We start from the raw sequence: 26,864 nt of genomic DNA, 5'->3' as shown, positions 1-26,864 counted from the left end.
CCTCTTTACCCTTAGTAATTTTCTTTGTTATGTCATATAGGTCCTGAGGCTCTGTTCATTTTTTTTAAAAAAAATCTTTTCTGTGTTCAAATGGGATAATTTCTTTCAATCTTTTAGTTCACTGCATCTTTCCTTTGACATCTTCGTTATGCTATTGAGTACATCCAATTAATTTTTTAGTTTGGCATTGTATTTTTCAATTTTAAAATTTTCATTTGGTTTTTCTTTACATCTTCTTTGCGAAGATTTTCTTTTTTTTCCATTGATTGAAGAGTGTTTTGATTGATTGTTGGAATGTTTTAATAATAGCTGCTTTAAAGTGTTTGTCAGTTAATGCCAACATTGGTGTCATCTTAGCATTGGTGTCTGTTGACTCATTTCCCTTGAAAATTGAAATTGTCTAGGTTCTTTATATGCTGAATAATTTTAGATTGTATCCTAGGGATTTTGAATATTATGAGATCTTGAGTCTTGTTTAAATCTTGTGAAGAATGTTGATATTTTAAGTTTTAGCTGGCTAATAATCTGGTTAGGTTCAGCTTGCAAGTTCTAACATGCCTTCTTTGGGTCCAGTGTCAGTTCAGTTTTCAAAACCTAGCAGTGCCATTCAGATTTGTCCCTGAGACCTGGACGATGGTCTCTCTATTCTGTTCTCACACACATCAGTATTGTATTATGAACAACTTTATGGGGTCACTTTCTGGTGCTCCTTCCTGGTACTTTCCGGTTCCTTGGGAATCCTCATTTTTGGTCCTCTGGCCAGAAAGCTGGGGTTTTAGTTACCTGCTTTGCTGCATACTTCATGACAGTGCCTTTGTCTGGGCCAAATGACAGGAGGACACAGAGAGAAGAAAGCAATGGCGTTCGGCCCCACCCTCGCTGGACCACAGCTTCACTGATGAGAGAGGAGATGCCTCTTCCTCAGAACTTTGACTCCTATGAGCGACTGTGGGTCACCTCAGGATCACTTGGGGTTTGGGGTGTGAGAAGAGAGAAACAAGAAAAGAAGGTGGACTGTATTCTGAGCACTAGGAGTTCCCTTTCCTGTTCCTTGAGCCAGAATTAGAGGGCTTCTGGACTGCTCTGTGTTTGTGCCCCGGTGGGCACTTCCATGTTGCCCCTGGTGATTTTGGTGGGGGAGAATGGTAGACTACCAGTTCAGTGGTTCCTTAAATAGCTGTGCCATGCATTCTGTTTGGGTTTTGTAGTTGGACTAAATCTGTGAACCTCTGACTTTTGTCTCCTTTACAGTGGCTACTGATGTCTCTGCTCAATGTTTCTTTAATTTAAAAAATTAAAAAAAACAACCCTAAAACCTGGCTTCCTAAGGTTTGCTTTTGTGTCTAAATAGCTTAGAATTCTGCCAAACATTAGTCACAAGTGTGCTCACACACCTTGAGCTGGCAGGCTGTTCTCTGTGATGGTCTCTGTGTTGGCTGGAGAGCCTGTTCAAACCTAAGGTTCTTCCTGACTCTTTTTTAAATTTTATTTATTTTTGGCTGCCTTGGGTCTTCGTTGCTGTGCGTGGGCTTTCTCTAGTTGTGGCAAGTGGGGGCTACTCTTCGTTGTGGTGCTCGGGTTTCTCATTGCGGTGGCTTCTTTTGTTGCGGAGCACGGGCTCTAGGTGAGCGGACTTCAGAAGTTGCAGCACGTGGGCTCAGTAGTTGTGGCGCACAGGCTTAGTTACTCTGAAGCATGTGTGGGATCTTCCCGGACCAGCGATCGAACCCGTGTCCCCTGCACTGGCAGGCAGATGCTTAACCACTGTACCACCAGGGAAGTCCCTCTTCCCGACTCTTGCATCCCCTTCCCCAGTGCGCAAGTTCCGTGGACAGTGATGCTAGTCAGCTACAAAGGTTACAGTCATCACTAGCTGCCTAACTGCCATAAGTTTTCATAAGCTAAGAATTCAGGGCAGGGTTGACAGACATGTTAAAAATATACAGGTGCATCATCTTTTCAAATTTCCAGTTTAAATTGCTTTTAAAAATAATAAGATTGAGGGACTTCCCTGGTGGCATAGTGGTTAAGAATCTGCCTGCCAACGCAGCGGACATGGGTTTGATCCCTGGTCCGGGAAGATCCCACATGCCGCGGAGCAACTAAGCCCATGTGCCACAACTACTGAGCCTGCGCTCTAGAGCCCGTGAGCCACAACTACTGAGCCTGCGAGCCACAACTACTGAAACCCGTGCACGTAGAGAGCCCACACGTGCTCCACGTGTGCACGTGCTCCACAACAAGAGAAGCCACTGCAATGAGAAGCCCGCACACCGCAATGAAGAGTAGCCCCCGCTCGCTGCAACTAGAGAAAGCCCCGCGTGCAGCAACGAAGACCCAATGCAGCCAAAAATAAATAAATTTATTTAAAAAAATAATAAAATTGATAAAACTGTTATTGGCCACACATTTTTACACAGTTTTCCCTACATTGCAGTTGAGGAAAGTGGAACGTAGAGATACTAAGATTTTTTTTACCCTTACAGCTAATAAATGATCAAGCTATGGGACAAGTCTGTCTGACTTCAAAGTCCATGATTTTAGCTGCTGCCCTAAACTTAATTTAGAAAACCATGTGAGTTTTGAGTTGTCCCTACCTATAAACCCTTTATGAATTATCCTTAGTAGTAAGTAGGCAATGGATTTTTTTGTAGTGTTAAAAAAATTAGGTGAAAGTACTAATTTTCTTTAACTTTTTTTTTTTTTTTGTGGTACGTGGGCCTCTCACTATTGTGGCCTCTCCCATTGCGGAGCACAGTCTCGGGGGGCCCAGCCGCTCCGCGGCATGTGGGATCTTCCCGGAGCGGGGCACGAACCCGTGTCCCCTGCATCGGCAGGCGGACTCTCAACCACTGCGCCACCAGGGAAGCCCTTCTTTAACATTTTAAATGCTTCTTTTATCGCTCCTCTCTGATGGTTCGTTCTTTCCCCTCCCTTTCTTGAGTTAAATTGGTGTGTAAACTTCTGTGTTCTCTCAATGAATCTGTTGGGATAGAGATGTTATTTTATTTAAGGAAATATGTGTCAGCTTCTGTGAGGGTAAAAAAAAGATGCTGGGTGAGGCAAAAGTACTTTGTTCACATAACCTATTTAGAAAAGTTTTATAAATAGGTTGTATTGGGTTGCCAGCTATATAAAGGCAGATCTTATTTTGCAGTTTTGATATGCATGAATCTAGTTATCATAGAGTAGTTAAAACCAGTCTCCCAACAACATGAGTAATGACATGAAGTACATAAGACTTCATTGCTAGCTTCTCAGTCCTCAGATCACTGCGTAAATCACAGTGGTGCATCTTGATCAGTGAGTGACCAGTCCCTCCACTTCGTTCAAAGCCTGTCAGCGATTGGTCCCTGTGCATCTGTCACTCGGTTCTCTTGCAGACAGCAGAGCCTGTAGTTGCCTAGCTTTCTTGTTTCCTAATGATAAACTTATGTGACATTTTACAAAAATGGATCATTGAAAGAAGGAATTGGCTAACAAAGATGGAAGTGCAACAAAGAAGTGCTAAGTGTTAATGCTGGAAGTGAAATCTAAATGGAACATAAATGGAGTTGTGGAAGAAACAGCTGACCCAGGGGAGTGTTGACATTGCCCACCTTTCTAGAGACTCTATAGATGTGCAGCCAGAGGAAGTCGGACAGACTTGTTGACATAAATGAGGAAAATGGTTGTGATGAAAAGAATGATGGTGTCTCAGGGGAAGTGACACCAACAAAAAACTTTACATTAAAAGAACTCTCAGAGGTATTGAGAGTGCAAAGGATGAAATTTGGAAGCTGTTTTAAACCTAAAAAGGAGTATGACAATCTGCCAAGCATAACAAAGATATTCATTCTGTTTACTGAGTTATACAGTGGGAAGAAGGCACACATGTTCAAATTAGTCTTGATAAGTTTTTAAATAAAGAAATAAAATACTCTAATTTTCAATATATCTAATGTTTTAAATTACAGTATACTAAGCAAATATTAGTTTTACGTTTTCAGTTTCCTGTATATTTATAACCTACAGTACGAGAATTTTTTAAAACATCTTGTTCAATTATTTATTTATTTATTTATCTATGACTGTGTTGGGTCTTCTTTGCTGTGCACAGGCTTCTCTAGTTGCGGCGAGCGGGGGCTACTCTTCGTTGCGGTGCGCAGGCTTCTCACTGCAGTGGCTTCTCTTGTTGCACAGCACGGGCTCTATGCGCGCAGGCTTCAGTAGTTGTGGCACGTGGGCTCAGTAGTTGTGGCTCGTGGACTCTAGACCGCAGGCTCAGTAGTTGTGGCGCGTGGGCTTAATTGCTCTGTGGCATGTGGGATCTTCCCGGACCAGGGATTGAACCTGTGTCGCCTGCATTGGCAGGCGGATTCTTAACCACTGTGCCACCAGGGAAGCCCAAGAGAATTTTTAATATTTTGATAAAAAGTTTTAAAGGTCATGGAACAATTGTAATTTTCCCTGTTGATTATGAAGATTGTCCCCTGCATCGGCAGGCGGACTCTCAACCGCTGCGCCACCAGGGAAGCCCTGAATATTGCTTTTTACAGTTGCAGCTTGTATGATTGTTTACTACTATGCAAAGCAAGGACTGCCTGTATTAAAAATCAGCTTTATGGAGTTCTTCAGGACCATTCTGTGTATTAAAGTTTTAATTTTGGGTGTGTGGATGGAGATCAGGGATGCTGTAAACTCAAGTCTTCATTAGCTTGTTCCTTCATTTAAAACCCTTTAATGGCTTTTTCTGTTGTCATTAAAATAGACCAGAATTTTTAACAGGCTCTTATCTCTGCCTCTGTCTTTAGCTCTTGTCTTCTACCTCTTCTCACAGCACTGTGTATTTTTTCTGTTTAGCCCTTATGACTTAAACTATGCAGTAAATTGTGTGATTAGCCATGTAATATTTGTCTAGAATAGGCCTATATTGTTCACTGCTGAATGCCCAGCACCTATGCGCATATAAACATGGGCATACAAGTCTGTTCATTCATTCATTCATACATACAAGTACAGAGTGCACATTACAACTACATGGCACTCTGTATTTTATATGTGCATGGATATATTTTTTTTCTGTGGAGGGGAATGATTGCTTTCCCAAGATTCTCAAAGGCTTCAGTGGTCTGAAAATGTTAAGTCTTGTACTATAGGAATTGATACAGTGAAATGTATACTCAAGCCTAGATGGTATCATTATACATTAAAGATGTTCACTTTCCAATCTGCATTTGAATATTTGGACATTCAAGATATTATATATGACCCTGAGCAAGCATTTAAAATTATTACATTGTAGAAGATAAAATTCATTTTAAAAATGGTTATTTGTGTTGGGATATATTAATATAGTAGCATTTAAAAAATCTCTATCAATTTTACATAAGATATAAGACAGAGTAGAGTTGCTATTGAGTGAGAAATCGGCTGCTTGGCAAATTTCATCTTCTAGAAAATTGTAAATTTCTTCTAGTTTTCAAACTGTGTTTTCCTTTTCAAATTACCTATTGATTTTTTTTTTTGGATCCTGATTCAGTTATATCTTAAGCTTCTTTAAAGGGGTTTATTTAGCTGGAATCTTTGATTTTTTTCAGGGAAGACTGTTCACAGTATTGCTGTAGTACTGGCTATATCAATACCTAGGAGACATGTAAGCTACTTTAGCCATACTTAGTTCTCATTGGGCAGACATTCAGTTGTTTATTCTGAGCTGGCATAATAAAAATGAATTGAAAATTGTACCAAGCATAGTTGGTATGCAGATGGTTGGCCTGGTGTTCAGGAAACATTGGAGTTAAGGCCTGGAAGTGAAGGATGGCAGTAGCATGCCTGCCATGCTGCCATGGTGGGATTTTTGCCTCTGGGCTTGGTGGACTCAGACTGCGGTCCTAGGACCTGCCCTGAACTTCTCACTTCACTCCCTTCCTTCCATCCCTGACCTTTTCCTTGCTGACAGTCTTACTACCATAAACATCTCTGCTGTAGGCTAGACTGGAAGAAGGAAAACAAGAAGCTCCAGTCTGTCTTGTCACTTTTGCCAATCATGTCTATGAGGAGGAATAGTTTGGAGAGGGAAGGAAGAGAAGAGGTTGAAATTGCTGACTGAAGTTAGGTTTCTTAAAGTAAGTCATGTGACTTTGCTTGCCCCATTTAAAAATTACCGTGGATAATTGGGAGTTGAGTCCATAAATAAGTACATGTAAGTGGAAAAAGCTTCAGAAAGACTGTAGTTAGTCCCTCACCCTGTTTTAGTGTGTGCCCTGATGTCTTGTTAGTCACTGTATTAGTTTCCTGTGGCCGCTGTAACAAATCCCCCAAACTGAGTGGCTTAAAACACAGACATTTATCCTCTTTTAGTTCTGGAGGCCAGAAGTCCAAAATCAGTTTCATTGAACCTAAATCAAGGTGCTGGCAGGGCCGCGCTCCCTCCAGGGGCTCTACCACATCACTCTGATCTCTGCCCTCCTAGGCACATTACGTTTTCCTTTTCTCTGTGTGTGAACCCCCCTCTTCCTCCTTCTTACAAGGACACTCGTGATGATGGCATTTAGGGCCAACCTGCATAATCCAGGATAACTTCCCTATCATAAAATCCTTAATTTAATCACATATGCAGCAACCCCTTTCCCGAATAAGGTAACATTTTACAGGTTCCAGGGATTTTATTATTGCTGCTTTCACCCATCACTCCTCCAGCCCCCTTTTTGTCTTTTATTAAACAGGTGAGTGATTGTTTATCCCAGTGTTCTTTGAGTTTTCGTACCTCATAATCCAATGCAATTTCTAACCAGTATATCCACCAAAACTAAAGTTGTGGAGTTTTTTACTGACGTCTCTGTTATTGTTTTTCTACTATGATGAGGAGTCTGGAGGTGGATGTGTTGAGACTTGGAACAGCAGCTCCACAAAGTCATTAGGGACCCAGGCTTCTTGGGGTGTGCTTGTCGTTTTGCAGGCACAGCACTGCTACTTCACTTCAGGCAACATCTCCGGGTTTGAAGAGGGGAAAGGGCAAAGAGTAAAAGATAGGTGTTTCTTTTCTCAGAAGCTTTGCAGAAGCCCCACCCAACAACTGGGCTTACACTTGGTTGGCCAGACTGGGTCACGTGTCCACCTGCAGCTTCAAGGAGGCTGGGAATGTTTTTAGCAGTGTTCCCACAACTCCACTCTAGCAGGATTCTTTGGCTGTTGAGGAAAGGGGAGGATGGCTATGAAAAAGGCAGCTTGCAGTCTGTCCTGGAAAGTGATGAAAGCAGTTCACGTTTCCTTCTACAGCTACAAGTTGATTTGTTTTGTTTTGTTTTGTTTTGCGGTACGTGGGCCTCTCACTGCCGCGGCCCCTCCCATTGCGGAGCAGAGGCTTCGGACGCGCAGGCTCAGCGGCCACGGCTCACGGGCCCAGCCGCTCCGCGGCACGTGGGATCTTCCCGGACCGGGGCACGAACCTGTGTCCCCTGCATCAGCAGGCAGACTCTCAACCACTGCGCCACCAGGGAAGCCCCTACAAGGTTTTTTTTTATTGGCTGCACTGTGCAGCATGTGGGATCTTAGTTCCCTCACCAGGGATTGAACCCAGGCCCTTGGCAGTGAAAGGGCGTGGAGACCTAACCACTGGACCACCAGGGAATCCGCTAGAAGGCTTTTGTGTATATGATCACATTATCTTTGTTTCTTCCCTAACGGTTGTGGAGAAAACCTGCTTAATGCTGGGTATGGTGATAAGCACTAAGATGTCATACGTTGATACTTGCTATGTGCTAGACACTTTAACTACTTTTATATATGTTAGTTGCATTATCTCCTTTAATCTGCTATGTGATCTTCTCCTGGAGAAAATCAACCCACTTTATAGGTGGAGCAACTGAGGATCCATTAAACTGGTAGTAAGTGTCATCATTTCCTAGATTTAAAGGTAAAATTTTAGAGCTTATAATGGTATAGCTAACACATGGTATAGCTTAATCACACCTGTGTTTTCTAGTTCCAGGTTTGGTGCTAAATCAGTGCTTTGAATTGAGTATGCGCAAAACACCCCTCCCCCCACCCCGCCCAGCCCATTCACACACTGTGAAACAGTGAGGAAGCATGACCTGTAGTCAGGTAATCCTGGTTTTGAGTTCTTCTTCTGCCAGGTACGGTTCTGTTATGTGATAGACAAATTATCTAGTTTATCTGTGCTTCAGTTTTATCATTTGTAAAATGGGGACAGTGTCATCTGCCTCGCAGGGTTTTTGTGAGGATGAAATGAGATATAGGTGTATAGTGCACATATATTTAGTAAATGATAATTTACAGTTTTTACTATGGTTGTCTTCCTATTACAATTCAACATTGAGTTTTCCTTTCTTATGTAATGCAGCGGTCTCCAGCCTTTTTGGCACCAGGGACTGCTTTCGTGGAAGACAATTTTTCCGTGGACCAGGGTGCGGGGGGGCGGTATGGTTTCGGGATGATTCAAGCACGTTACATCTATCGTGCACTTTGTTTCTATTATTATTACATTGTAATACATAATGAAATAATTATACAGCTCACCATAATGCAGAATCAGTGGGAGCCCTGAGCTCATTTTCACTTGCCACTCACTGATAGGGTTTTGATGTGAGTCTGCAAGCAATTGATTGATTAAGGTCTCTGTGCAGTCAGACCTCTCCGCTAATGAGAATCTGTATTTGCAGCCGCTCCCCAGCGCTAGCGTCACCCCCTCAGCTCCACCTCCTCAGCTCCACCTCAGATCATCAGGTATCAGATTCTCATGAGGAGTGCGCCACCTAGATGCCGTGCATGCGCAGTTCACAGTAGGGTCCGCACTCCTCTGAGAATCTAATGCTGCTGATCTGACAGGAGGTGGAGCTCAGGCGGTAATGCGAGCGATGGGGAGCGGCTGTAAATACAGATGAAGCTTCATTCGCTCACCCACTCGCTGCTCACCTCCTGCTGTGCGGCCTGGTTCCTAACAGGCTACAGACCAGTACCGGTCTGTGGCTCGGGGGTTGGCAACCCCTGATGTAATCGGTTAATACTGAAGAAATAATTTATTCCTTTTTAGTTCTTGGGACTTTTCGATTAATCTTAATAATCCTCTTTTGTGGTAAAATCATAGAAAAATATTTGTTTTTCTACCAATTTCCTATAACTCCATGGTGGGGAGGAATTGATTTTTGTGCCAGTTGTGAGTGGTTTTTGCAGTGACAACAGATGGGGTAACTCTAGTTTCCTTCCTGTATTAGTTTTCTATAGCTGCCAAAACAAATTACAACAAACTTGGTGGCTTAAAACAACACAGATTTGTTATCTTGCAGTTCAGTATGTCTGACACAGGTCTCAGGGCTCAAAGCAGGTGTTGGCAGGTTGGCATTTCTTTCTGGAGACTCTAGGAGAATGTGTTATTTGCTCTTTTCAGTTTCTAGAGGCTTCTTGCATCCCTTGGCTGGTGGCTCCCTTCCTCTGTCTTCATAGCCAGTAATGTAACATTTCTGTGGCCATGCTTCCATCATTACATCTTTCTCTGACTCCTTCTGCCTTCCTCTTCCACCTCTTAAGGACCCTGTGATCACATTAGTCCCATCTGGGTAAACAGTATAGTCTCCCCATTCTCGAAGTCAGCTGATTAACAGCTTATATTCCCCTTTACCTTAGTTGTAAACTAACATATTCACAGGTTTTGAGGATTAGGACACGGACGTCTTTAGGCACCATTATTCTGCCTCCTATATCTCCCATCCTCCCCAAAAGACTGAGCTCGGTTTCAGCTTCAAAACTGGAGAAGTCTTTAATGTTGCATACACCTTTTTATACAGTTGAAGTCTGTTGAGGTTGTAGGTTGTAGTAGGAAGGAGGTAATGGGTTCATCTGGGATCTTTGACTCAACTGCTGCTGGTTGTGGAAGATGCGAGGGGAGTGAAGGGGAAGTAGTGAAGGTCTGGCCCTGGAGGGGGAAACCAGCCGAGGCTGTTGGGTAAATCTCTAGGGAAAGCAGCTTTTAGCATCACTGGTGTAATGGGTGTTGATTACTACATAGTCCTAGGGATTTCTCTTTTTTTCTCCTTCTATTTTTTCTTTAGCTTTCCTTTTATTCCTGGATTTTTTTGTGTGTTTGCAAAGTCAAAACGTTTGTAGGGATTTGTGAAATTTCTTAGTATTTGTAATGATTTATTTGAGTAATTTTAAATTATTTGAAGGAAAGACTATAAAAGTCAAAGCATCAGTAAAATCTATGTCTGGTTGAATTCATTTTTCCAATTTATTACTTGAGTTCATTACTTGAATTCAATTTACTACTTGAATTCATTTTCCCAATTCAGTACTACTTACTGGTGTCTGAATTATGTCACACGAACGTATTTTCCCAACTGAAAAGTCTAGTCTTTCTAGTTATTTATTTATCCATTCTGATCAATATGCAGGTGTTCACTGAAACTCCTCCATGTGCCAGGCGCTCTGCTTGGCTCTGGAGATGTAGTGGTAAACTTGACATAGTCCCTTCCCTCACGGAGCTTACAGTCTAGTCTAGTAGGGCTGTCAGCACATAGTAAACAAAGTGGATATGACTAACTGGGAGTCAAACTGCTATAAATCATGGAAGAATCTGCAAAATTTTCCTTATTTTTATTTCCCGCAGTGTATGATTACTTTATTGGTTCAGAGTTCTTTTCAAATACTTCAAAATAATTTGATGACATGAAATTGAAATATAACTATAGCTACTATTTACAATATTGACTAATGTTTTTTGGCTTATTTGAAGTATGTAATCTGAAGTTTAGGTTGCTTTATTTATTTATTTTTTAAATTTTATTTCTTTATACAGCAGGTTCTTATTAGTTATCTATTTTATACATATTAGTATATATGTCAATCCCAGTCTCCCAATTCATCACACCACCACCCACCGACACCCACCACTTACCCCCTTTGGTGTCCATACGTTTGTTCTCTACATCTGTGTCTCAATTTCCGCCCTGCAAACTGGTTCACCTGTACCATTTTTCTAGGTTCCACATATATGTGTTAATATACGATACTTATTTTTCCCTTTCTGACTTACTTCACTCTGTATGACAGTCTCTAGATCCATCTACATCTCTACAAATGATCCAATTTTGTTCCTTTTTATGGCTGAGTAATATTCCATTGTATATATGTACCACATCTTCTTTATCCATTCGTCTGTCGATGGGCATTTAGGCTGTTTCCATGACCTGGTTATTGTAAATACTGCTGCAATGAACATTGGGGTGCATGTGTCTTTTTGAATTATGGTTTTTCTCAGGGTATATGCCCAGTAGTGGGATTGCTGGGTCATTCTATTTTTTTAAGGAACCTCCATACTGTTCTCCATAATGGCTGTATCAATTTACATTCCCACCAACAGTGCAAGAGGGTTCCCTTTTCTCCACACCCTCTCCAGCATTTGTTGTTTGTAGATTTTCTGATGATGCCTATTCTAACTGGTGTGAGGTGATAACCTCATTTTATTTTTATTTTTATTTTTTGTGGTACGCGGGCCTCCCACCGCTGCAGCCTCCCCCGTTGCGGAGCACAGGCTCTGGACGCGCAGGCCCAGTGGCCACGGCCCACGGGCCCAGCTGCTCCGCAGCACGCGGGATCCTCCCGGACCGGGGCATGAACCCACGCCCCCTGCATCGGCAGGCAGACTCCCAACCACTGTGCCACCAGGGAAGCCCCCTCACTGTAGTTTTGATTTGCATTTGTCTAATAATTAGTGATGTTGAGCAGCTTTTCATGTGCTTCTTGGCCATCTGTATGTCTTCTTTGGAGAAATGTCTATTTAGGTCTTCTGCCGATTTTTTGATTGGGTTGTTTGTTTTTTTAGTATTGAGCAGCATGAGCTGTTTCTATATTTTGGAGATTAATCCTATGTCTGTTGATGCATTTGCAAATATTTTCTCCCATTTTGAGGGTTATCTTTTCAGCTTGTTAGCAGTTTCCTTTACTTTGCAAAAGCTTTTAAGTTTCTTTAGGTCCCATTTGTTTCTTTTTGTTTTTATTTCCATTACTCTAGGAGGTGGATCAAAAAAGATTTTGCTGTGATTTATGTCAGAGTGTTCTTCCTGTGTTTACCTCTAAGAGTTTTATAGTGTGCGATCTTACATTTAGGTCTCTAATCCATTAGGTTGCTTTATGAAATGAGTTTTAAAATAGGCATTATCATTTTTAAGCTTTTCCAAATATTTAATGTAGTGAAGTTACAGTTGTTGATTTTCGCAAATAAGGTTTCCAATAACTTTCTTATATATAAAGTTCTTTAAAATATTTCTAATTAAGGAAAGCCTGGGGGCTTCCCTGGTGACGCAGTGGTTGAGAATCTGCCTTCCAATGCAGGGGACATGGGTTCGCTCCCTAGTCCGGGAAGATACTACATGCCGCGGAGCAACTAAGCCCGTGCGCCACAACTACTGAGCCTGTGCTGTAAAGCCCGTGAGCCACAACTACTGAGCCTGCATGCCGCAACTACTGAAGCCCATGCTCCACGACGAGAGAAGCCACCGCAAAGCGAAGCCCGCACACTGCAGTGAAGTGTAGCCCTCGCTCACCGCAACTAGAGAAAGCCCGTGTGCAGCAACGAAGACCCAGCACAGCCAAAAATAAATAAATAAAATAAATTTATTTTAAAAAAAAAAAAAAGGAAGGAAAGCCTGACACTAATTTTCATGTTTGTTCCTTTTAGGAATGTTTTAAAGGAAGCTGGGCTACTCACAAGTTACTACATAAGAAAGCAAGTAAGTAAAGTCACACATCTCTATACCATTTTTCTTAGAAGTGGCTTTGTGCAGAAGACAAGAATTCTTCCAGGTCTGAAAGCATATATTTGAATGTTCTGATGGTATAATTCCAAAAGCTAGAATTAGGACATGTTTTGTTCTTTGTGGTATGTAATCATTTAAATAAAACATGACTAATACCTCTGTTAATCTTGTTTCACATATGTAACATGAAAACATGAGATGGCTGCCACGAGTGGGATCTGGCTTGAGCAATACCAGAGGACATCCTAAACTTTTGGCATCTGGCACCCCCTTTCCTTTGCTAGAAGCCTTTGTGTGTTGTAGGCAAGGACGTATGAGCTATCTGGCTTCATTTAATCAAATCGCTTTTGTTCTTGTTTAGTTTCAATTTCAGTTGCTTTGTCTAACTCAAAATTATATCGCTTTGTTTTTTGAGTGTTTTAATGTTATTACTTACAGTCTAATGTTTAGTTTTCCTTTTTGAGACACCACAAAGTGAAACTATTGGCTGCTTTTTAGCTATTGCTGTCAACCACACTGATCTATTGCTGATTCGAATGGCCTTTTCTGCTTTCGCAACTCATCCTATAAATTCAAGCCGTTAGTGTAGCTAGCTCAGGACAACTCGTCACAATTACTTGCAAATTGACAAGGGCTTTTTTTCTTACAGCATTGCCATCCTTATGGGTGGATTGGCAGATAGTACGTGGTTCTTGGTATAAGGTTTTCTTTCAACTTACTGATCTTGGTATTTTTAGTTCATCTACTTTATATTTTTAAGGAATTTGCTGATTTAATAAAGTTTGGTAGATTGTTTTATGTGTGTATATACCTTAAAAATCTCATTGAGGTCAGTTTAACCACCATTTCAAGGAAAAGGAAATAAAAATTTTAAAAAGACATATATTCTGTGGTTGTATAAAGCGAAGTCTACATTTAATGGAAATGCTAGGCTATTGTGGGAGGAAATGTGGTTAGAGATGAGGAAACATGATGTGAATAAATGAGTTTAAAAAGCATAAATGGCAGGATTTGCTACCTGCAAAGTGTAGAGATAGTTTTAAATATGCCATTTTATTTTATTCATTTATACTTTAAATACTGTATATCAAATGTGTTAGGTATTTTTAGAGCTCTTTGAGCCAATTATTAACATTTTATATTCAGGAACTTAAAGCACAGGGAACTGAAGGATTGAGGTGAAAGAGTATGTTACTAAAAGAACTTGGGTCTTCCCTGGTGGTGCAGTGGTTAAGAATCAGCCTGCCAATGCAGGGGACACGGGTTTGAGCCCTGGTCCGGGGACATCCCATGTGCCACAGAGCAACTAAGCCCGTGTGCCACAACTACTGAGCCTGTGCTCTAGAGCCCACAAGCCACAACTGCTGAGCCGTCGTGCCACAACTACTGAAGACTGTGTGCCTAGAGCCCGTGCTCCGCAACAAGAGAAGCCACTGCAATGAGAAGCCCGTGCACCGCAACGAAGAGTAGCCCCTGCTTGCGGCAACTAGAGGAAGCCCGTGTGTAGCAACAAAGACCCAATGCAGCCATAAATAAATAAATAAAGAATGGGTCTCTACTGCAAGTGTTTGCCAACTCATTGAAGTGTGCTAGTTTCTTCAATATTGGGTTTCTAAGGATAGAGCTATTTCATTATGACTTACACTGCAAGAGAATTAAACAGCTGGTGTTTCCTAAGTAGTTGTTACTGCATTGGACTAAGACGGTTTGTGTTTTACTTATACCTCTAGAGTTTAGTATGGTGCCGTGTTTCAGACTGTGCCCTCTTGGATCTTAGGGGATGATTTCTTCAGTGGGTGAGCTTAATATTCTTGATCACTTTGGGCTGTGTTGGGTAGAGTCAGCCCTCAGCTGCCAGCCCTGTGTCTTTCACGCCCTAATAAATTGACCCCAACTACCATTGTGGATGACAGTCCTAGAGGAGGGAATGATGTGGGGAAAGGTGATCTCCAGGGCTAAGAAGAGTTTTGAGAAAGGGATTAGGGCAAAAGAATGTTGGGCTGGGAAGGAACCAGGGCATCTTAAAAGATAGCACCTCATTCCAAGAAATAATAGTGAAATAATGTAGCAAACAGTTCATGTGAACTGATGTCTAATTAAAGATGACCCATTTATATTTATGTTCATGAGGGATATTGGTCTGTAATTTGCTTTTAATGTCTTTGACTGGATCTGGCATTAGAGTAATCCTGGACTCATAGAATGGGAAACATTTCCTCCACTTCTATTTTCTGGAAGAGGTTGTGTAGAATTGGTATTATTTCTTCTGTAAATGTTTGGTAGAATTCACCAGTGAAATCATTTGGACCTGGAGTTTTCTTGGTTGCAGAAGCTAATCAGGCCTTAGGAATATTTCAAGTGTGAGTTAAATGACTTAAGAGCAGAATTTACTTTTTATGTGTCATAGTAAAGAAGACCAGTTAGGTTGTCAAGCCCTTAAATGCATGTAATGCTGATGCTTGGGTGCATATTTGTTACACATATCTCCTGCCAGAGTTTACACAGTACCATTGCCTTTGATCTGTAAAAGTTGTAGCACTTCACATCTCAATACTATATTATTCTACACTTTTTATACTCACCACTGATATACTCAGTGTGTTTCTTTGCTTCCCATTTTCCTAAAGTAAAAGGTGGACATGGTTGACAAGTATCTTTTTATTTATTTATTTATTTTATTTTTGTGGTGTGCGGGCCTCTCACTGTTGTGGCCTCTCCCGTTGTGGAGCACAGGCTCCGGACGCGCAGGCTCAGCAGCCATGGCTCACGGACCCAGCCGCTCTGCAGCATGTGGATCTTTGCGGACCGGGGCACGAACCCGTGTCCCCTGCATCGGCAGGCGGACTCTCAACCACTGCGCCACCAGGGAAGTCCCGACAAGTATCTTTTGAATAGCCAAAGATATGATATAAAAACTCATTTAAAAAAACAACACAAAAGAAAAACCTCTGTGGGATTCCCTGGCGGTCCGGTGGTTAGTACTTGGCGCTTTCACTGCCATGGCCTGGGTTCAATCCCTGGTCGGGGAAATAAGATCCTACAAGCCGCACAGCGCGGCCAAAAAAAAAAAAAAAAAAAAACCTCTAAATAATACTTTTTATTCTACTCTTCTACCCTTCCAAATTAGTGTGCTTGAATTTTGGATTGCGGAGGGAAGGTATTAGATAATATTTCAAAACCGGTTCCACCAAGTTTTGTGAGCACGGATTACTCTAAGCCTCACTTCCAAGCTGCCGAAATCATGCATTTATTTTGAGTGTTAAATAAACAAATCTATGTAAGTGCTTGGTGTATGTACAGTGTGTAGTAAGTGCTCAGTAGCCATTTAATAATCATCTCTGGGAGAACTGAGTCAGGATTGTGATCAGAAGATTCTGTTCCAGGCAAAGCTTAGATATGGGCAGTTCTTTTGTGGCAGCTGAGGCCACCTGCACAGAACCTTTTAAAGAGGAAAGAAAGAAAGGTGTGCTGTACTTGGTACCTGATCTTGCACATATCAGGTACTCTTTGACACCACCTGCAGCTTACCTAGCCCTGTTGCATTGTGATGTTTGAAAGACAGCTTACAGATGTTTGTTTATGCTGTCCTGTGCTTTCACAGTCATTTGAAAAAGACCAGTTAGTATGCAATTTTGTTACCAACCCCCAGTCCAATTCGTATTTATTAGATTTTTATTACGTATGTGTCTGGGACTTAGGGGCTTAAATCAATTGATCCGTAAATAGTTTACATTAAGAAAAACTTACTTCGGAAGAGAAACTTTCCCTAAGTAAATTATACCTAGAGACTAGAAAAGGGCTTGCCATATTTCATTCTTATTTAGATAGCTTTTGGGTTATATTATTTGTTGGAGGTCTGCTTTCAATTCTCTTGAAAATCGATTGTGGAAGGTTCAGAATCCAGATCAGTGGAAGGAAAGATTTTGCATCCTTCGTTTTCACCCTCCCTTGGATGATGTTAAAGCAAAAAGCCTGCATCTTGATTGTTGTTCTGTCCTGTTCTGGTGAAAATTATTCTTGAAGTTTATGATTCAGATAGAAGCGCTTGATGCAATCACAGCTAAAGCAGGTGTAAGTTGGCCTGCATTTTAAACTATTTTCTATAATGTTTGACCCTAGTGGCAGTGAATGGAGTCCATTACTGTCCTGGAATGAGAAACAGTTTCGTGTGAATGTTAATGTCAATAGGAAAACTTTCCTGAATTTCATAGGGGAGAAAGATATCTAAAATTTAGTAGTGTAGTAGAGCTCTCCTTTCTCTTTTTCTATTCCTTTACTTTTTTTTCTTTTGGCTGCGCCATGTGGCATGAGGGAATCTTATTAGTTCCCCGACCAGGGTTTGAACCCGTGCCCCGTGATTGGGACTTCAGAGTCTTAACTACTGGACCGCCAGGGAAGTCCCCTCTATTCCTTTACGTTATATGTAATATTATAATTGTATTTTCTTCCAAAACACTGTGAATGGATTGGTGGTATTTTTGCACTCTTTTCAGTTGCCCCTCAAGGGCCTTTCGATCCCAAGTTGACCACATGCTCTTTGGAGAGAGTACTGGACTGGGAAGCAGCATTTCCACATTTCTGTGCCCATGTGAACCATATTGCCTCAGTTTCCTCATATGTAAAATGAGAAAATGAGATTAGATTGTCTTTTCCTTGTTGTTGATAACTTTAGTCACCATGCTGTAATTTCTATCCCCAGGACTTATTTATCATATGACTGGAATTTTGTACCTTTTGATCACCTTCACCCATTTCACCATTCCTCTTTAGCTTAAGATGACATGATTCCATCTGTCCGAAATCAATTTTAAATAGATTGCTTAAAGGGGGGAGTTTTTTCCTTGTACACTTCTAAAATTATTTGGAGCTTGCCTTTTAAAACCTGTGCTAGCATTACAATAGTCAGGAAGACACTGGTGTGCGTTGGGAGGTGTATAGGCTGCTACTTGGTGTAGGAGGGATTTGAATTCCTGCCATTTAAACTCTTAGGTTAGTAGTTTTATTTCGGTTTTTGGATAAGAACTGCAGTTAATGTGCTCAGATACCATTAAGGGTAGGTTCTGTGTGAAGAGTTTTAGGTGTATTTCAGTAAATACAACATTGTATATTATTAACTAACCTGGTAGTAAGGTGTGTGTTTGGTTCTTAATTTTTCTAATGAATTTTCAGTAACTTCCGATTGATTGTTCCCTCCCCTTATCTTTGCCTTTTCCTACTTCCTTCTATTACCTACTTCTTTCTGTTACCTCCTTCCTGAGAAAAGGCAAATGGTACTCATCAAATTTTCTAAGCAACTTAAAATGTTGACTTGAAAGTCATTCATCAACTAAGTGAGAAGTTTTTGTTTTTTACTTTAAATTTGCTTTGGGATTATTTAGAATCTGTTCTTTTAGTAAAAGCACAGAATCCATTTGTAATATCCGCTCTCAGTTGGGAAGTTTTCCCCAGGCTCAAATTTTGTATTTCAAAAAGCAGGCTTCCTATAAATTGACATTGTAGAGAGAATACATTTAGTATTTACTTGAGAAAAGGAGTTCAGCTATGAGCTGTTCCTATTCAACATTGTGTAAAAAATGAGAATATGTTTAGTTTGGGCTTTTTCTCCCAAGACACTTAGATCTTTGAGGAGTCATAGGGATGTGGACATAGCAAGAAAGCGGTAGCTTTGGTGACTTAGGTTAGGGTAGAAGTTTGCTGGATTTTGTGCCTGGGCTCTTTGGCTTGGCTTTCAAATGGTGATAGTTAAAGTATGCTGCTGCTCGGTAGCTTGACCACTGAGGCGTTTCTTTCTCTCATTCATCTGTCCGTCTCCCAGAAGATGAAAAGGCCAAGCGAGAATCTGTGTCTCCCTGGACTGTGGAAGGTGATATCAACACTGACCCATGGGCAGGTTATCGATATACTGGTAAACTCAGACCACATTATCCACTGGTGAGTAAATAAGGTAATAAAAATTTAACATTCTTTTAAACCAATTTTCAGTTTCCTAAAAATGATACTTAATAATTTGTATTCCAATTATGAATCATGTGATCAAGATTAAGTTTACATTCTAGCTTTTTAACTTTTATGGTACATTATTTAGAAGTTAGTAGGGATAATTGGCAATCATGGATGAAGTAGAAAAATTTGAGATGAAGGATTCTTTAATATTTAAGAAAGTTTGAGGTAGAATAGATATTTTTAGGCCAACATAATGGTAGTGTATATTACTACTTCTCTAAAATTTTTTCAGCGTGATATTCTTCTACCTTAAGTTTGATATGGCTTTTCTGCCACTCCTGTTCCTTCCAGCGTTCTTGGCAGACTGACTTCAGAGTCTTAACCTAGGAATTGACTTAAGTTGAAATTTATTTGTCATTCTCAAATACTTAAATTCTTTTTACTGTTGTATTCTTTTTATAAAAGAGATATATCGGGGCTTCCCTGGTGGCACAGTGATTGAGAGTCCACCTGCCGATGCAGGGGACGCGGGTTCGTGCCCCGGTCCGGGAAGATCCCACATGCCGCAGAGTGGCTGGGCCCGTGAGCCATGGCAGCTGAGCCTGGGCGTCCGGAGCCTGTGCTCCGCAACAGGAGAGGCTACAACAGTGAGAGGCCCGCGTACCGCAAAAAAAAAAAAAGAGAGATACATCTTTAATTTTTAAAATTTGGAAAAATATCAAAAATATAAGAAAGTTTAATTGTAGCTCCCAGAGATAATGTCCAGGAACATATTGGTGTACATTTACTTTGAGACATCATTTTGTTACTGATTGTGGTTCACCAATTTGTTTGGAACAACACGGGCACCTTCCTTGTCTGCATGTAATCTTAAATCTTTAATGGTTTCTGTCACTCTCCCCATTCCTTACATATCCTGGGAAAGGGGGTGGCATTAGCACTAGGCTCGATCTTCACAAAACAGATATGTTGTGATATTTAAGATGTCATTTAAAACTTTTTTTTTCATTTAAGTCAGCGGTCCCCAGCCTTTTTGGCACCAGGGACTGGTTTCATGGAAGACAGTTTTTCCACGGGGCAGGGTCTGGGGGGTGGTTCAGGCGCTTCTGTGAGTGATGGGGAGCGGCAGGTGAAGCTTCACCGCTCACCTCCTGCTGTGCTGTACGGGTCTCTGGCCAGGTGTTGGGGACCCCTGATTTAAATGAAATGAATGAACTTTTGAATTTGGTGTTTATTCCCCCACTTTTATTTTCTTTGTTAGTAGATTTTTTTTTTTTTTTTTTTTTTTTTGCGGTACGCGGGCCGCTCACTGTTGTGGCCTCTCCCATTGCGGAGCACAGGCTCCAGACGCGCAGGCTCAGCAGCCATGGCTCACAGGCCCAGCCGCTCCGCGGCATGTGGGATCTTCCCGGACCGGGGCACGAACCCATGTGCCCTGCATCGGCAGGCAGACTCTCAACCACTGCGCCATCAGGGGAGCCCTGTTAGTAGATTTTAATAATGAAAGTTACTTTCACGTTTGAATCGGATACATCTAACCTCTTCGTTTTTTTTCAGATGCCAACAAGGCCAGTGCCAAGTTATATTCAAAGACCAGATTATGCTGATCACCCTTTAGGTAAATTCTGCTGTGCTGTTTCTTCATATTTCAATTTGTGGGCTTGCTGACTACTACAGAGGAAAAGAGTGCTGTTTTAGTAGAAAAGTTTCAGTGCTGGATTTCTAATAAATGTAAATATGTTTTCAAGGCACACTAGAACATTTGAGAGCATTAAAGATTCTTTCCTCTCATTAGAAATCTAATCAATTCTGAAAACATTGTTTATGTGGCTGTTAAAGGCTACATTCAACATAATATTGTATTTAGTGTTGTTATATCAAATTCTAGATTTTAAAAATAGTTTTGATTTTAGCATGTTCTCCAACCTTAATTAAATAATATCCATCTAGGAAATAACAGATGGTGGAGGCCTTGAATGCATGCCTAACTAAAGACTCTGGACTGTAGCAGTAATAGACATAGATAGTAATGGTGATGTACTACATAGATAGTAGTAATGGTGATGATAATAGTAGTAGTGGTGATGCTGATGATTCTATAACTGATATTTTTTCATAACTGTGTGTCAGGCACTGTGCCAACCTCTTTACATGTATTACTCCATTTAATACTTTCAACACTCCTGGGGTGGGTTCTATTGTCTTCTCCCTTTGTGGTTAATGATAGTGAGACATGCAGAGAAGATAGGTGCTTTACAGCATAGGCTAAAGTTGGATTATGTGAAATTACTGAGTTTGCTTGTCAAAAATGGTTGAATGTGGTTTAATCTACTGAGCTAAGCTACCTTTGCTTTTTTCTCGAAGAAAAAAAGGGAACTGTATTAAGTCCTTATGAATATAATTTGAAAATTTAGTTAAACACTGTTTCAGGTAAATTGAAGGAAAAGAGTCTGAATGATAGAATACTGTTGAGGATGTATAATTTCATTACACTGTATTTAATATTCTTGAATATAGTTTTAGATTGTATTTTTAAAGAGTACATAGATAAGGTAAATTGTAATAGGATAAAATGTTGCACAGTGAAAAGTGAGTACCTTTCCCCAGAAGTAATCACTATGAATGATTTCTTGTAGAACTTTTCAGAGATATTTGTTGTGTGTACACACATTAACACGCCCCCACCCAATTATACACAAAACGAACAAACTATATATACCTTTTCACCTTGCTCTGTTATATTTTATGTTGTAAATATTCCATATAATCCGATATAAAACCATTTCTTTCTTTTTAATGACTGAAGTATTCCATTGTGTGGACATGTTACAATTTATTAAACCAGACTCATACTAATGTATGTTTAGATTATTTCCAGGTTTTTACTTCTAACAATTTGACTGCAGGAACTGTTCTTATAATTACATACTTGTCCACATGTTGAGAGTATTTCTATAGGTTAATTACCTAAAGTGAAATAGCTAGATCACAGGATACATGCATTTTAAAAAATTTTGAGAGGTATTATAAATCTCAGAGATTTTTTTGCCAGATAAAAACATATGAGAGTCGCTTTCCCTGTATCTTTTTTTCTTTTTAAATAAATTTATTTATTTTTGGCTACATTGGGTCTTCGTTGCTGCGCACGGGCTTTCTCTAGTTGCCATGAGCGGGGGCTACTCTTCATTGCGGTGCATGGGCTTCTCATTGCGGTGGCTTCTCCTGTTGCGGAGCACAGGCTCTAGGCACGTGGGCTTCAGTAGTTGTGGCACACGGGCTTAGTTGCTCCCTGGCATGTGGGATCTTCCCGGACCAGGGCTCAAACCCGTGTCCCCTGCGTTGGCAGGCGGATTTTTAACCACTGAGCCACCTGGGAAGTCCTCTTTTCCTATATCTTCCCCAGCTTAGAATCTTATCAAGTTTTGCGATCTGTGCTAATTTGAAAGATGAAAAATGGTATTTTGCAGTTTTTTAAATTTGCATTTTGAGTAAGGTTGAGCATCTCTATATTTTAAAAAATCATTTGTATTTTTTTTCCTTTTGAACTGTCTATTCATATCCTTAGATTTTTTTCCCCCCAGTTAGATTACTTAGTTTTTTCCATACTGACTTATAAATGCTCTTTCTATATTAAGGAAAATAATCTCTTGATGTATGTACTATGAAATGTTTTCTCCCAATCAAGCAGTTACATTTTTGTCTTTGTAACATTACATTTATGACAAACTTTCAACATTCTTCTGTAGTAAAATTCATCAGTGTTTTCTTATAAGGTGCCTGTGGCTTTATGACCTAGAAAGACCTTTTGGGTTCAGAGATTATAAAAATATTTTCCCATGTTTTCTTCTATTTCTATAGTTTTACTCTTCTTCTGTGTGTGATAAAATTTTTGGTCCATCTGAAACTTATTTATCTTTAGGAGTTAAGTAGGGATGCAACTTTATTTTTTTCCCAGCAGAATATCTGGTTGTGACATCACGAGTTATTATTAAAAATTAGTCTTTCTTACTGATTTAAAATGCAAGCTGTATCACTATATTAAACCTTCACGTCTTTAGGTTTTTTGATTCTGTTCTGTTTCATTAACCCATCTGTCTAATCATATGCCATTGCCAAACTCTTAATTATTACAGCTATATCATGTTTTAATACTTGATAGGCCTTGTTGCCCCCGCCTTTCCTCATTTTCAGAATTTTCCTGGCTGTTCTTGCATGTTTGTTTTTCCATGTGAAATTTAGAATCAGCTTGTCTGGTTCCCAAAAATGTCCTGTTGCCATTTTTTTATTGGGATAGTATTAAATTTATAGACTAATTTTGGAAGAATTGACACCTTTACAATATTGAGTCTTCCTATCCAAGAACAGGGTATGTTTTTCTTTCCTTCATTAGGCCTTTTTAATGTTAAGTTATTCCTGGATACTTTATCTTTTTAAGTTATTCTTGTGAATATAATATCTTCTGTATTTTTTGCTTGTTTGTATATGGGAAAGTTATTGATTTTTATATATTTTTCTTATCTGCCAACTTGCCGAATTCTTATTTCTAGTCATTTACCAGGTATTCCCTTGTTCTAGGGATATATCATCATATCTGAAATTGATAAGGAGTTTTTCCTTTTCTTCCTAATTTTATATGTCTTGTTTCTTTCTCTCGTTTAGTACATCTGCTAGTACTGTCAGAACAGTGCTAAAAACACTAGTGCTGATAGTGGGCATTCCATGATGTTGGTTCTTGGCTTGAGATTTATATTTATCATGTAAAAGTGGTAGCTAGCTATGTTATCAGAATTATCTTTCTAGATGATCATTTATTTTTCATTACTTAATCTTTGGCTATGATGAGTTATATTAATAGTTTAATATTGAACTATCCTTGCCTTTCCAATATGAATCTCACTGAAGTCATGCTGTACTATGTTTTTTGGATTCTGTTTGATAATATTTTATTTGGTATTGTTATATCAGCATTTGTAAAAAGAGTAGTTTATGGTTATATTCTTTTTGTCAGATTTTGAAATAATTATTATACTGGCTTTAATGCTTTTAAATGTATGAATAACTTCAATTAAGCTAATTTTATTAGTGAAAATTCTTAGGGCAGTATTTTTCAAACTTTTTTGACTATGACCCAGAGAACTGTATTTTATAGCATGATCTGTGTATATGTGTGTGTGTGTATAAATTAACAGTCAAACATTTTACAACAGCACTTACTTGCTTACTTACTTATCCTGTATGATATAGTCTATTATTTTCTATTCCATTTATTTATTATAAAAAAATATTAGTCATAGCCCACTAACAGCCACTAAAGGGTCACAAACTGCCATTTAAAAAACACTGACTTAGGTTCCGGTTTCAAAAAAGAAGTGAGTAATTAATTTATCAGTTGTTGATAATATACTTGCTTCATGAGATGATGATCATGAAAACAGTTATAAAGTGTATGGTGCTCTTCAAATGAGAATCACTTACTGACCTTATTAACACACTCCCTGGCAAATAATAAGTACTCCATCTTGAATGATTTCTCATAGATTTGGAAATTTGTTCTTTAAAATTGTTCTTTCAGTTTGTTTAGCAAATTTCATGTTGCAAGTAGTTTTTCAGAAAACCTGACCTGGACCCTCCCATATTTTGAAATACCATTGTGTGAAATAGTGAGACCTGACTATTATTATATCACCTAGGGGATAATTACGCTAATATATACTACGTCTTTTTGTTCATTTTGGTTTTACTTACTGATTTTCTTTACCAGGAATGTCTGAATCTGAGCAGGCTCTTAAAGGTACTTCTCAAATTAAGTTACTCTCATCTGAAGATATAGAAGGGATGCGACTCGTATGTAGGGTAAGAGTTTTTTTCTCCCGCCCATGGGATAGAACATGTTTAAGTAGTTATAACACATGAAGTCAATGATTTGCTCATTTATAAAGGTAGCAAATGTTACATAGTAAAACTGTGACTAGCCGTATTTACTTTATTTTTAAATTTATTTACTTTTTGAAGTATAGTTGATTTACAATGTTGTGTTAATTTCTGCTGTACAGCAAAGTGACTCAGTTATACATACATTCTTTTTTATATTCTTTTCCATTATGGTTTATTCCAGGATATTGAATATAGTTCCCTGTGCTGTACAGTAGGACCTTGTTGTTTATCCATTGTACATGTAACAGTTATTTTCTGTGGTTCTTTGAGGAAAATCATTCATCTATTCTTTTATTTCCCTCCCTTCCCTTCCCCATTGTAGAATTGTGAGAAGCTTCAAACTTCATCAGTTCATTATTGTTTAGATTACTTAGGATGTACATTTTCACATAGAAATCAGTCAAACGTACTTATTAAGCTATTTTCTAGTTAGCCCAATTTTATTTATATGTTTACACACACACGCATACACTTTTATTAATGGGTGTTAGAAATACATACAAATGGTTATAAACTGAAAATTCAGGATTATAATATGCAAAGTGAGGTTCGTATTATCAATATCCTACAAAATCTAAGTTAGTCCAAAGGGTACAGATTTCTGTTTCTATTTCATTTCTTCTTGAATGTATGAAGTGTTTCTCTTTTACAGCTTGCCAGAGAAGTATTGGACATTGCTGCTGATATGATTAAACCAGGTGTAACTACTGAAGAAATAGATCATGCTGTACACTTAGTAAGAATTTTAATTTTATGCTTTGAAAAATTTTTTCATACTGTTTAGTCTAAAACATTAAAGTAAAAAATTAAAAATTAAGTAAACCTAAGTTCTGAATATCTACACTTGGCTAATTTGAAAGCAAAGTTTTCACTTTGTTTCAAGTATAGAAAGTATTCAACAGTCATTATTCCCATCTTTAAGTATCTGTGGTATTGGGGTCTGAGGTAAGCTTGAAATATCTTGTTTCTGAAACCTCACATTTCATAACATTTTAGTTTAGCTTTTATAAGATGATTAGCTTTATTAGCGCTTTAAGTAAATCACGCTACCACATGCATCAAATATTTTGAAATAAAAAAGAATATAACTTCTGAAACTAGATTAGTAGGAAAACATCTTCCTTTTTATATCTGTAATAACAAGGCCACAAACAGACCAGATACATGTTTGTAGTAAATATGGTATAGGTATACTTTTAAAATAAAGATTGCTTATCCACCAAAGAGAGACCTTAAAACCCTTTAGTAAATAAATATTCATGATCATAAAAAAAAACAAAAAAAATACCCTACAGTAGATGAGTACATATATGATATGATTAGGTTGTTCATAGTAGAAGAGCAATAATTAGTTAATAAATCACATGGAAAACTAGTTAAACCTGCTCTGGTAATCAAACAAATGCAAGTTATAAAGACCTACTAAATTAGTAAGTATTTTAAAGATGTTTATGTCCATTGCCTACGGGAAGATGGTGAAATTGGTACTCCTTTGCATGGTGGTGGTATTGTAAATTGGAACTATCCTTTTGGAAGGAAATTTGACAATGTGTCTTGAGCTATAAAAATGTTTAGAACATTTTTTTATTTGGAATTTTATAAATCCTGATTTTTGGGTATTGTTCCATGTTATAAAGTACAGTTGACCGTTGAACAACACAGGTTTGAACTGCATGGATCTTTTTTTTTTTAGTATTTATTTATTTATTTGGTTGCACCAGGTCTTAGTTGCAGTGGGCTCCTTAGTTGCAGCTCCAGGGCTCCTTAGTTGCTGCTCACCAGCTCCTTAGTTGTGACAGGTGAGCTCCTTAGTTGTGGCATGCATGTGGGATCTAGTTCCCCAACCAGAGATCGAACCCGGGCCCCCTGCATTGGGAGCGCAGAGTCTTATCCACTGCGCCACCAGGGAGGTCCCTGCATGGATCTTTTCATGTGATGAAAAAGATCTTTCATCTTTTTTTAATAAATATATATATCTACTGTAAATGTATTTTCTCTTCCTTTCGATTTTTAAAAAAAATTTAATTAAAAAATTTAAATTCTTTGGCCTCACCACGTGGCATTCTTTTTTTCTTATGATTTTTAGAATAGTATTTTCTTTTCTCTAGCTTACTTTATTGTAAGAGTACAGTATATAATACAAAGAATTATATAATATAAAGAATACAGTATATAACACATACAAAATATGTGTTAACCTGTCTGTTATTGGTAAGGTCAACAGTAGGGTAT

General features: G+C 39.1%; 1 protein-coding gene across 1 annotated transcript in view; it reads left to right on the top strand.

Moving 5' to 3' along the window:
- METAP1 (methionyl aminopeptidase 1) overlaps window positions 1-26,864 on the top strand; it is a 71,630-nt gene that overhangs the window by 24,308 nt on the left and 20,458 nt on the right. Inside the window, exons 2-6 of the mRNA XM_024736049.1 lie at window positions 12,677-12,728; window positions 18,571-18,686; window positions 20,256-20,316; window positions 24,460-24,551; window positions 25,285-25,368. Coding sequence (XP_024591817.1) covers window positions 12,677-12,728; window positions 18,571-18,686; window positions 20,256-20,316; window positions 24,460-24,551; window positions 25,285-25,368 — 405 coding nt within the window. The remainder of the gene's footprint in view (window positions 1-12,676; window positions 12,729-18,570; window positions 18,687-20,255; window positions 20,317-24,459; window positions 24,552-25,284; window positions 25,369-26,864) is intronic.

This window comes from Neophocaena asiaeorientalis, unplaced genomic scaffold (assembly GCF_003031525.2).
Source record: "Neophocaena asiaeorientalis asiaeorientalis breed wild unplaced genomic scaffold, Neophocaena_asiaeorientalis_V1.1 scaffold7, whole genome shotgun sequence".
NCBI lineage: Eukaryota > Metazoa > Chordata > Mammalia > Artiodactyla > Phocoenidae > Neophocaena > Neophocaena asiaeorientalis.
This window is presented reverse-complemented; position numbering and strand designations above follow the sequence as displayed.